This window comes from Nicotiana sylvestris, chromosome 6 (assembly GCF_000393655.2).
Source record: "Nicotiana sylvestris chromosome 6, ASM39365v2, whole genome shotgun sequence".
Lineage (NCBI taxonomy): Eukaryota > Viridiplantae > Streptophyta > Magnoliopsida > Solanales > Solanaceae > Nicotiana > Nicotiana sylvestris.
Window position 1 is genome coordinate 78,716,185 of NC_091062.1, and position 13,322 is coordinate 78,729,506.

Here is a 13,322-nt window from a genome sequence, read left to right on the forward strand (position 1 = left end):
CCTGTTGATAATGATAATAAATTCAGCAATACCAGATAGCCGATTTGGAAAAAGAGGTGACGGAGGAAGAGTATCGGGAGTGGTATATTCCCAGAGCCTTGATATCTCCACAAGCCTATGTAAATACCTCAACAAACTCATATGGAAACTCCTCAAGCCGATGATAATCTCTCAAATGCACATGTTCATATCATTGACCCATTTTTCTTTCATCTTGATTCGCATTCTGATAAAAAATTATTTCTTAAAATAATTTAACCTTTTTCCTCTCAATGACAAACTCGAGGACAAATATACATTCCTGTGATTTGTATCCAAGGGTCACTTAGACATTAAAAGACTAGATTATGAAATTGCGAAACATAAATATTGAATTGGATCAATACTTTCAATTGAATAAGTGTGAACAAAGAATCCATGGATGAGGATAGACAGTTAATTCTAATCATAACTAAATCTTCAATTTATTATTTGTAAAGAAGAAATTGAAGCAAAATAGCTACTAAACAGTGGTTTTGCTTTACTAGAGACATCAAAATAATATATCTTATAGGGTTAGGCTCCGCTGCTCGCTTAAGCTACCAACTTTCTTGGATTCCATTCCTGTTGACTAATCCGAGTCTTTGAGAGGACTTTATCAGCAAAGAACTCCCAAAGAATTTTATTGGCTCCTTTCCACTTGCCCTCTTTGATGGTATCCAGTTAAAATGGTTGTTGGATTGTCCCTAGCTCAAGCTTTAAGTCAAGCATTCATGCACCTCAACTGGTTTGAGAACATTAATTGTTTAATGTTACTTTTTCATTGTGGAATACATGGTCTTCTTATGGCTTCATATTTTACTAAGATCATGCCTCATTTGGTTAATATACATATAATATACATATTTTACATATAATTGGTATATAATCTTTTATACATTTGACTAGCTGTTGTAATGATTTTCGGCCTGACGAACAAATGTGTTAAAAGCTCTTTTTTTTAGAGAACCACCAAGGTTCAGCCTTCAGATATATTTGTTAACAATTTATTATGCATAATATATAACGCTTTGATTCCTCGATGACTGGTAAAAATGATTTTTGTCTTTGTCATATACGACTCATCACATAATATTCACTTAATTAAAATGTGTGCTTTTGGCCCCTCTATATAGAAAATATATAATATTTGGATTATTTTTAGAAGTATATCACCTTCAAATATGGAGTAATAGTACAAGCTTAACATAACACATGAGTAATTAACTGATGGAAGGGTTAAAATTTCTGGAAATATGTGAATATTCACAAGCAAGAGGATTGAAAGTGCGCATTTCAGGTATTTAAAGGTTTAATATACTTAGACATCACAAGCAGAATTTATTTTACCAACAAACCAGTGGAGAATACACAGATATCTCAACTTTATCTTGATGTTAAAAAAACTCCCAATATACTATACATATACCCGCATGCAACCGCGCATATAGAAATCAGAATGCAAAAGTGATAGTCTATTGTAAAACTAAAATAATATCTTATAATATATGGGTATCAAATCTTCCATAGTTTCTACGGAAAAGGGCTAAAACACCCTTATAGTATTTTAAATGGTTTACTACTGAGCTCCGTCTACCTATTTGTCTGAAAATATATCTAGCGTTATCTTGAGGTCTAAAAGTACCCCTGCAACTAACGGAACCATATGTGGTCCCATCTTTTAATGTGCTATCATAATTTGATTGGGACACGTGACTATCTGGTCCTAATCAATTATAACCCACCCCAAATATCCACCCTCCCCATTTTTTCAGACCAACCCAGAGTAAAAATACTATTTTTACCTACCCATTCCTTTTACCCCAATTTCATTTTATTACCTCCACTTTTTTTAGCAAATACACTACTAGGCAGGCTGCCTAGTGGCAATATATAAATAAAATCCCAAAATGTGTCCAAAGCTTACAAGATGTCCAAACCAAAATAGAAGTTGTATGAAGCTACTAGCTACTAAAAAAATAGAAAAGCTAAAGTCTAATGAACTAGCTATTACAACATTGTCCGCTGAATGCTTCCTTCTCCTATCAGTGTATGTGAATCCAATTGCTGGTGGAAAATACCAAGCAGAACCTATCAAGCTCTCACCAGGCGCCAGGGTATCCAGTCCATAGGCTAGAATGAATTCCAAACATCTCCACCACAGAATTGAAGCCATCATATTCTTTCAATCATTAGTGTTGCTACAATATGATCTCCACAGGCAGTATACTGACTCTATCCAAGTATAAATCACGTGGTCGATCATCAATATTAGGCAGGCTTTGCAAGGTAAAATGTAGGCTAGGGCTGGCTTTATGCAGGCTTTGCAAGGCGAAATCCAGGCTGGGGCTGGCTTTATGCAGGCTTTGCAAAGCGAAAGCCAGGCTGGGGCTGGCTTTAAGCAGGCTTAGCAAGGCAAAAGTCAGGCTGGGGCTGGCTTTAGGCATGCTTTGCAAGGCAAAAGCCAAGCTGGGGCTGGTTTTAGGCAGGATTTGCAAGGTAAAAGTTAGGTTGGGGATGACTTTAAGCAGGATTTGCAAGGCAAAAGCCAGGCCATGGCTGGCTTTAAGCTGGCGACGTCAGGGTATCATCAGGCTTTAGCCTGGCGCCGCCAGGTCTGTGGAGTTTGGTGATTTTATGTTCTTGTAAGATCAGATCCTTCTCTTCTCGAACCTTTAATATAGAAATAATTCTAAACATTGCTAAACCATCCTCATATTTAGCATGAAGACATGCTAATACCATTGAGAAATGATTCAACAATCTCCAGAAATTCCACATAACAGATTTAACTTTTTCCTTAACATTTAAACATATCAGAAGTAGAATAAATTACACCATTCAATACCTACTTATCACATTGGTCCTATACACTATCAAAGCACCCCCAGAATGAGCATGTGACTATGCTAATACCACTGGAAAATACCTTAATAACATACAGAATAATACATAAAACAAACACGCAGGTATGTGCAAATTCCAATCATGTGCGGCCATCAGTCTGGGGCTCTTCTTTTTGCTATTTTAACCCTAAGGTTAGGAGTTTGAGACTTGTCTAAATTAATCAAATTCCTCCTTGCACTATGCAGTTCAAAGAATGAGTGAATCTCAGATGTACCTGCAAAAGAAAAAACAATGTTAACTATAAAATCTGCCATTGAGTTGCCTTCTCTGAACACATGTTGAAAGATCACATTGTAGTTTCCCTTCATCTCTATAATTTTCTTCACATCATTTACAATTACCCAAGGAGGATCTCATTCCCCTTCTATCACTTTCTTCATCACTAATGAATCAGTCTCCAATATGAGAGGGTGAAGATCATGCTCTACATATTATTCCAATCATTGAAGAATAGCCTTAACTTCAGCCACCACATTAGTTGTCACCCCCAGGTCTACTTCCATTGCATACACCATATCACCTTCATTATTCCTTGTACAAAAGCCTAATGAGGTAGGACCAAGATTTCCTTTTGAGGCTCCATCAGTATTGCATTTGTACCAACCATGAAAAGGAATCTGCCATGTTACTCTTGTAGTGATAAATATAGGTTTATATCCTTCAAAATATTGAATTATGTATAGCCGTAACAATGGAATATTAGTCATCAAAGCATACCTCACCCTTTCCAGTTGATGCAATTTCTTATTGATCTCATGAATCACCTTATTTGTCGACACTGAACCCTCATGTTTACCTGCATTTCTTCTCTTCCAAAGTTCCCAAGTAATGATAGCTAGTACTGCTTGAAACATTGGCTTTAGCTTTGGACAACATTGAGCATACCACCAATGTCTTATAACCTGCTTAAATTGAATCAATGGCACAGTAATTCCAGCAGTCCCCATGAACAAGTTTCATACTTTAGAGGCAGTAGGACTTGTGATAAATATATGCTCAATAGATTCCTCTTGGTGCTGCTGACAACACCAACACCTAGACATCACCATTTTCCCTTGCCTCTTCTACATGTCATCAGTGGCTATTTTCTTCCTCCGCAATCTCCACAAGAAGAATGATATATTAAATAGTAAGCCTTTAATCCACATTAACTTAAATTCCTTATTAGGATCAACCTTATGCATTAATATTTGCCAAGCACTACTAACACTGAACTTGCCTGAAGGAGTTGGAAACCAGTATGGCCTGTCCCAGTATCCCTCACTGCCTTCACAATGCACATTTAGCCTTATATGTTCTGCAATTTCCTCATTGAAGGTTTGATCTAGCAGCTGATCATCCCATGTTTCACCTTGTCGTAGTTCTGCCACATACTAAAGATCTTCATTGATTGGAAAGTCTTCTGGTAATACGTGATAAAGTGCACCCAATCTAGTCCAATTTTCATTCCAAATATTAGTTGTTCCACTCTTCAATTCCCATAGGATCTCATGTTCTACTTCATCCCTAGCATTGAGCATTTGTCTCCAAACATTAGAACCCTTTCTAAACTGCACCACTGTTGGTATCTCCTTCTTGCTATACTTATTCCACATGAAATTAGACCACAAAGATTTTGTGGTCCTAAACCTCCACCATAGTTTAGCAAACAATGCCCTCGACACATTATGTAAGGACCTAAAACCTAGGCCCCCTTCCTCTTTAGGAAGGCAAGATTTTTCCATGAGGACCAATGTTTGCTTCTCCCTTTGTACTCCAAAAGAATCTAGCAAAAATTTTATAAAGATGCTCCAGGATATTTTTTGGTGGATGCAAGGACTGATAAGATGTGGACTGGCATACTTTGCAACAAACGAGTAATGAGTGTTGCCTTTCCTCCAAATGACAGCAGCTTTCCTTTCCATGAATGCAATTTAGCCTTTACTTTCTTGATAAGATCCTTATAATATTCCTTCCTCCTTCTAGTGTAGAAAATAGGACACCCTAGATATGTGAAGGGGAATTTACCTTTTGTAAATCCTGTAATAGCTTCAACTGCCTGACACAATCCATTAGGAATCTTTGAATACATGTAGTATGAGCTCTTATCTTTGTTGATCATTTGGCCTGATATCTTCTCATAGTTCCCCAACACTGCTATAATCTTGCTCAAGGATGGAGGATAAGCAGAAGCAAAGATTTAGTATCATTAGCATATGCCAAGTGCTTTAAAGGATCAGACCACTTAGGCATTCCAAATCCCACAAATGACATGTCTTCAAATAGCTTATTCAAAGACCTAGAAAGTACCTCAGCTGACAGAATGAACAATGCTGGTGATAGAGGATTCCCTTGCTTCACACCCCTTGTAGACTTAAAGAACCCTGAGGACTGCCCATTAATCAATACTAAATACTAGTTATTTGACACCAAGTGCCACACCATATTGATGAAATGCTCAGAAAATCCCATCTTCCTTAGTACATGCAATAAGTACTTCCATGAAACCCTATCATAGGCCTTAGCCATATCAAGCTTGATCACCACATTAGTTGGCTTTCCCCATAACCTTATGTCAGTGACAATTTATTGAGTCAATAAGATATTCTCAAATATACTCCTACCCTTCACAAATCTGGATTGATTAGGAGATATTAGAGGAGGCAAAAAAATTTCCAATCTATCATGTAACACTCTAGACAAGACCTTTTTAATGAAGTTGCTCAAGCTAAAAGGTCTTAAGTCAGAAAAGGTCTCAACTCAAGGTTTCTTAGGCAGCAACACTAGATTGGTGTGAGTGATGGATTTAGGTAGTGCAGCTCCTCCATAGAAGTGTATCACAATGTTGTGTATATCAACACCAATAACATCCCAGCATGTTTTGATAAAACTGTCCAGTGAATCCATCTGGACCACTAGCACTCTCCCCACTAAGCTTAAAAACTGTTGTTCTTACCTCTTCAATTGTTGGCAATCTTCTAAGTTCCAATTTCTGTTCCATAGTGACCATCGAAGGTACATTATTTAGAAAGAAAAAGTCAGATGTATCACCTTCATTTGTGAATTGTTCTTGATAAAAGTCCACTGCAGCTGTAGCCAATTGCTCCTGGTCTTCAATCCATACCCCGCTTCCTCTTTTGATCCTCTTCAGTTATAATTTCTTTCTTTTTCCATTGACATGATTGTGAAAGAAACTTGTATTCCTATCTCCTTCAGCAAACCAAGTCATCTCAGCTTTTTGCTTCCAATACTGCTCCTCAATACTCAAGTATTTCTTCAATTAAGATTGTGCCTTTTGAAGCACAATCTTGTTCTCAATTGTAGGCTCTTCTTCAAACAACATCTCTGTCACTCTAACAATGTCCTCCAAAATAGCCAACTACTTGAAGATATCATCAAATGTTTCCCTACTCCATTTTGACAGTGCTTCCTTTACCCTCTTGAGCTTCTGCTTGAACATCAAAAACGAATCCCCTATGAAACTAGCTTCCCAATTATGCCTCACCACATCTATAAATGTAGCATGTTTAGTCCAAAAGTTCAAGAACCTGAAAGGCTTGACAAAATTGGTGGTCTGCTCCCCACATGTCATTAACAATGGTACATGATCTGATCTAGTTCTAATTAGATGTTCAACTTCAATAGTTGGCAACATGTTCTGAAATGGCAAATTCACAAAGATTCTATCCAATCTTTTGAATATACACGCAACATTGGATCTCCCATTCCACCATGTAAATGGATTTCCTTTGTGTCCTTGCTCAAACAAACCACAAGAATTTACATAAAATGCAAAATCCTCATATTCAGGCAGGTGTACCGATAGTCCTCCTATTTTCTTATCTTCATGTAATATCACATTGAAATCCCCTCCTACCAACCATGTCAATTTCATATCACTTGCTAAGTAATATAAGTGACCCCACAATTCCAACCTCTCAATTGCTGAATATTTTGCATAAATAAATGTCATCATCATGTGCTGCCCCAGATCATGGTGAAGCACTCTCGAAATCACCTATTGCTTAGTATCCTCCACTAATTCCCATTCCATCACTCCATCAAATAACAATCATATTTTCCCATTAATATTTTCATAAGCCATCTCCATATTCAACCTTCTTCTATATCTATCAATGAATCTCTTCTTTTGAAAAGGTTCCATCAATGAAACTACACGAAAGTTATGCCCCCTATTCATGTTGATCACCCTAGGAAAGGCCGACTGTGTAGTCACAGACCTTATGTTCCATATTAATGTTTTGATCATCATTTAGATAGAGAAGCTGCCCTCCTGGGCATAATTCTTGAAGGTTTGATTCTTCTTTGTTTTCTTACCTCCTTTAGCACTAGCTGTAGGTGATAGATCCCCATCTCTAGCCACCTGTTTGAAGTTTTCTGTTGTTGATTTATCATCTCCCTCATCCCACATAAGATTTTTATCATCTCCCTCATCCTAAATAAGATTTTGTCTCATTAAGTCTTCATCAATTGGTGCCATATTGTGTATAACTAAATCATGTAAATATTGTAGTAGAGTCTTCAGTGTAATATTAAAATGCAGCTGCATAATTTGATCAATGCCATATTCCATAGGCATTTCCTCTATTTCCCCAGATGCTCTTGGAACAATTGCCTGCTCATCATTCTTTTCATTGCTATTCTTTGATCCTACTGTATCATCCCTAACCTTTACATTATCATCAATTTTGTTCACTAATGCATACACGGAACATCATCTACATAGGCCACAATCTTACCAGCTGCACTAGGGAGAGGTTTTACTATCGATGCCTCATCAGGTGACCCTGGCGCCAGGCCTGGCATTGCCAGCCTAACCCCTGGGGTACCTAGCTTTAGGCCTGGCGTCGCCAGCCTAATGCTTGGAAGCCTGGCCTTAGGCCTGGCGTCGCCAGCCTATCGCTAGGTGGGCTGTTGGCCCTCACTTTGTCTCATGTTGTCTTTGTCGTGCCTATTTGATCATCCTCCACCTTAATTGCAGCACTCCTTACAACCTTTGTTGAGTTTATCTCATCAAGGTTCTCAAGCTGCCCAGAATCTGCAAATGTTTGAGACGGCATATCTTGACATGATTGGTTTGTAGTCACATTGAGTTGTTTTAGCTCCTCTTTGCTAGTTCCAAACCTTATATGAACCCAATCGATTGTGGATTCCTTTTTAGCCTTTTCATCAGTACTTTGATTACTAGGAACAATAGGATTAGCCTTAGCTAAGTTCCCATTATGTTGATCTTCCAACACTTTCTCAACTGCTTCCTTTTTCACACGCTTAAGTTTTTGTTGACATAACCTTTGTTGAATTTGCAGCTATACCAATTGCTTCAGTACTCACCACAACTGTCTTCTCCTTGCCTTGATCCTCAACATCTTCATCAAATCTCTTGTGTAACTCATGATGAATTACCCAATTAATCAAACTTTATCCTAATCCGTTAAAACTCTTCTGGCCCAGATTCATCAGCTTCTTCAAAAGTCTTAATACGTTTAGGGAAATTACCTAACAAATTAACTTACACATTCACCTTAGCGCAATTAGGTCTAGTCCCATTTTGAGTTGCTAGGTCTACATGTAATGGGTTACCAATTGCACGAGCTAATGAAAATACACATTCCTTACCAAAAAAATTTGGAGGAAGTTATGGAAAGCTAATCCAAGCTATGGCATGGAGTTTCTTCATCAGGTGTCTACCATGGATTCCATTTTGTACAACGCAACTGCCACATGTCTGATTGAGCCTTTAAGTAAAAAGCTGATTTTGAAATAAGATGAGAATAATCCTCCAATAATGAAAATCTAATCAACACATGATTATCTTCAATCAAGTCAACTAAGCAATGACCCTTAATCTCATATTGAAATGGAATCACTTTATGCAATTCACCAATAACAGGTTTTTCATACGAAAATTTCCCAATAACTGCAAGTTGAAGCCCTTGTTGTACGATAGATTTTTTCACTTCTTGCTTCTTCCACTTCACAATTAGTTTTCCATGCAGGAACTCAACAGGTTTCAAAGGTAGCGTAGCTAGGGTTTGCATGGGGGCATTAATGGTTGTAGGTTTTAGAAGTTTTGAATAATCCATGGGTTGGGGGTTGTTGTTTGTAATCGTGGATGGTTGGGCAATGATGGGGGAAGGTTGGGGGGCAGCGCAGCCATCGGGGGTGGCTGGCCGCCGGACGTGGAGGCCATAGTAGGGCAGTTGCCAGTGAAGGGCACAAAATCGCCCAAGAATCAGGAGAGAGAAGAGAGCTTTTTTGAAAATGATGATTTTTTGATCGTGGATATTACCTCCTCTTCTTCAGAGGTTTAAAGAGATAAAAAAATATGGGTAGGTAGAAATAGTGTTTTTACTATAGGTTGGTCCGAAAAATCGAGGCAGGTGGATATTTGGGGTGTGTTATAATTGATATGGCCCAGATAGCCACGTGTCCCAATCAAATTGTGACAACACATTAAAAGATTGGACCACAGATGGTTCCGTTAGTCGCGGGGGTAATTTCAGACCTCAAAATAATGTTAGATGTATTTTCAGACAAATGGATAGACGGGGCTCGTTAGTAAATCATTTAGAATACTATAGGGGTGTTTTTATAGTTTCTAAAATAGAGTATTGACATGATTCAAATATAAGAAAGCACGAAAATTGTCAAAATTAATTAGATATAACAAAAGTTGTATACAGGAGTAGGGATGCACATCAGAGCTTAAATTAACTGAGAAATTTAATACACATTTGATACTTAAGAATCATCATAATACAATTCAGTTCATCCGCCATCAAGTTCGTATTAATTACATGTAGCTAGCAGAAATAGATCCAAAATAGTCTTCATTGTGTCCGACTTAAAGTATCAGTGTATATAATGTAAATTTATGTGCATTTTGTGATATACCCGAAGCGGCAAATTAGCGAATGATTTACTAGCTAAGTCTCAGATTAATTTCCACCGCTTGCAGCTTGGGCAACTTCTTATGATCTTTAGCTGCTTCAGCTACATTTTCATGCAGATATGAAGCGACATTAAATATCTCTGTACATGAAATCAGTGAACCAAGTTTCACAATATCAATAATCTGTTCTTCAGTTAGTTCTGGGAGATTCTTGTCATTGTGTAAGATTATGACATGATTTTGTATCTCAGGAAACTTGTGCTCCTTAACAATGACTTCCTCTTTCTTGTAGTATATGACATAGAACACCATTTGGAGGATACCAACGATGAATCCCAATACGTTTGGAATCTATATATTCAATGAAGGAAAAATAAATATATTAGTGCTAGAGTTCAAGAAATATAGATGCATCAAAGTCAAGAGTAGGAAATGAAATTACAACTTACAGCAATATTGAAGTCTTTTAATAGAAGACCATAGAAGAACCACGTAACAGCACTTAAAGTGAGAAAAACAGAGATGAAAAATGGCATGTATTCCACACTCTTTGTTTTGATTACTTGTCTCTGCATTAAATGAGAAAAATGAACATTATAATTTTCATTCATAAAACAAAGAAGCAATTAGAGAAGAAAGCTTTTGAGAATATATTGATTTTTTTTTTTGCATGCATAAACTTACCATTATACATAATGGGGATACAAATACACATAAGGAAAACACAAGGCAAATCCATCCAACAACTTGGACACGAACAACTCCTTTGAATAGCAACTGAGTGACAAGGACAATAGCTCCAAACCCTCCAAATACTGATAAAAGCAGTAGCTTTACAGTTTGGACCTGCAATAATTGAAGAGGTCAGAATTCTTATTTTCTTTCTATAGAACTCTTAAGAAAGAATTAATTAGTACTGGATTTTCTTGTACAAAAAAGGTTACCCGTGCTTTCTTGGGTGCGTAGAAAAGGTAAAACCCAACGTATATAGTTTCAATGAAGCAGCCAAATGAGTTTATAGTGATGAGAAGGGTGGTGTTGGACTTGAGAAATGCATAGTAAATCCAAAACATTGCACTGAATAGAGCAACCACGTATGGAATTGATTGATAGTCTTCTGTTGATTTCTTCTTATATATTTTATAAAAAGTTGGCCTGCACATAGGAGCATAACTATGCAAATTAATTAATTGCGCAAGTTGTAACATAAATACACTTTGAAACGAACATAAGGAAATGAAGACATACAGTGGAGAAAGGAACACGAAAAAGGAGACAATATTTCCTGCAAAAGGGAATCCAAGAAAAGAAAAATCCGATCCCCACATTCATCAATACAAATGATTTACAAGGAATATGCTAGTAATAAGATGAAATGAATATTAACGTATGCATATTTTATTTAGATAATTCAATTAGCAATGCTGCGTCGGTTATAACATATGGTTTTACTTAGAATATTTATTTCTCAAATCATACTAGCTATACATAAGGAAATAATTTTAAAAAGTTTTTTTGAATATTAAGCTTTCATACTAAAATGGGAAAAGAAAAAGGAACTAATTATTATACATTGTTTTTTGTATTTAATTTATTCCATAATGGTAACTAGATGTCGTGTAAAGTTCGATTCAAATTATACTAACAAAACGAAAAGGAATTTACCGAGTACACCAAATGTAAAAGCCCAGTGACCAGAAAAATCAGCCATCCCCTTTTCCAAAGAAAGAAAAGCGAGAACTTGCTAGTTCTACTTCACAATGAAATGAAATGAAGAGCACTTTTACATATTTATATAGCAAGAGCAAGAGTAGGAAAGCAGGTGCATTAGTGGAGGTTTCTTTTTATTGTGTATTCTTTTCAATTTCTTTAAATAACAAAGCACCTTTACTCCTGGCTAACGTTTTTGGTGCAAGAGGGGTTTGATTTGATATCCAAAAAGAAAAAGGCCCCATAATATAAGGCGCTTTTATTATGTCATCTTCCAATCCATATAGAGGCACTAAGCTTACAACTCATGCATTTATAATTGTTGGAGGGGTTTGATTCTCTTTTATTCTCAGCACAAAAGGGATCGAAATGTGATGGACAGACCAACCAATGCTTGCCATCTGGCATCAATAATACAATGGTTCTACTAATTCTGGCTCTAATAGCGTTACATACAAGATCAATTAATTACTACCAGAATATAAATTGCTACGGAAGCTGTTTATAGGCTTATACTGTCTTGGTGGGTTGTACCATTTATCTGTACAGTATATATTATAATCAGATGAATCCAATTTATTTGTTTCTATAAACTGGAAATGCTGATAATGTGGACCATGATTGGCCTGTAAGCCTTTTGTTAAAATAACGTGGGTTAACTAATTTTCGGATTGACAATTAAAAAATAGCTAATATTTGTGAAGTAATTGAAAAATAACCATTATTTAATGCAAAAATACCCTTAGCTGAAATAAGAAAAAATCCAGCATAATATATTGAATTATAAAATTCATCCATGTAAAACTCCAGCATATTGTGGTGGAGTTCAAAGACACCTTGTATGCGAATATGCTAGAGCTCGAACTTTTAGAATTTAAATTCCGGGATATTATGTTTGGAGTCTAAGAAAAAATATTGGAACTCAAACAAGGAGTCAATTACTCAAATGGTCACTCAACTTTCTCAAATTATCTCCTAAAGTCACTTTTCTTTCGTTTGTAACAACAAAGTCACTGAACTATACCTATTGCACTCAGAAGATCACTCAACTAGATTTTTCAAATTTTGGATTGTCAAATACCTATTTTATCCTCTAAATTATAAATATTTATCTTCTTTTTATTTTGTTAAACTTTTTAATATTATGATTTTCCCTATTTAATTTATATTATGGACTTATCTATAGAATAAATAAATATTATTTATAAATTAAAAAAATAAATATATATAACAGACCCGGTCGTGATGGTGCCTATCGTGAAACTAGGCCAGCCGACACAACTCCCGATTCAAGTCATTACTCTATAAACGTCATTTTTAAGCCATTATTTAACAAGAAATCTCATAATATAAATCTAAATAACTAGTGCGGAATAAATACACAAGTCTGACATCGGGGTGTCACAAGTCACGAGCGACTACAACTTTGTCTCAATACAATAAAGTCTAAACAAGACTAGAAGACCATACTAAATAAATGTAAGGAAGATATGAGGGAAAAGGACAGGGTTGCGAACGCCATGCAGCTACCTTGTCGACTCTGAAATCCTGTTGAATGAACAATCAATACTCACTATCACGACCCGCAACTCCTGGATCTGCACACAAGGTGCAGGGAGTAATATGAGTATGCCAACTTAGTAAGTAATAAAAGTAAATGAAAGCTAAGCAGTAAGAAAACACGTAAACCACGTCATAATGCTACAGCAAATACAGTACATTTCCTAAACAGTGCAGAAATCATTTATTTCGTAAATCAAACTCAGTTTCATTAAAACCCTTTAAAACATCTTTC

General features: G+C 36.4%; 2 protein-coding genes across 2 annotated transcripts; both read right to left on the bottom strand.

Moving 5' to 3' along the window:
• Positions 1-3,365: 3,365 nt before the first annotated feature.
• Positions 3,366-3,872, bottom strand: LOC104247791 (uncharacterized). The gene has a single exon (XM_009803894.1). The coding sequence runs from the start codon at positions 3,870-3,872 to the stop codon at positions 3,366-3,368; it is 507 nt and encodes a 168-aa protein (XP_009802196.1).
• A 5,739-nt stretch (positions 3,873-9,611) lies between these two features.
• LOC104247790 (bidirectional sugar transporter SWEET12-like) lies at positions 9,612-11,566 on the bottom strand. Its single transcript, XM_009803892.2, has 6 exons — positions 11,483-11,566; positions 11,066-11,102; positions 10,762-10,972; positions 10,502-10,663; positions 10,267-10,386; positions 9,612-10,168 (listed from the first exon to the last, which is right to left on the bottom strand). Exons 1-6 carry the CDS (start codon positions 11,526-11,528, stop codon positions 9,848-9,850), a joined length of 897 nt encoding a protein of 298 aa, XP_009802194.1. The 5' UTR covers positions 11,529-11,566; the 3' UTR covers positions 9,612-9,847.
• Between the last annotated feature and the right edge of the window lie 1,756 nt (positions 11,567-13,322).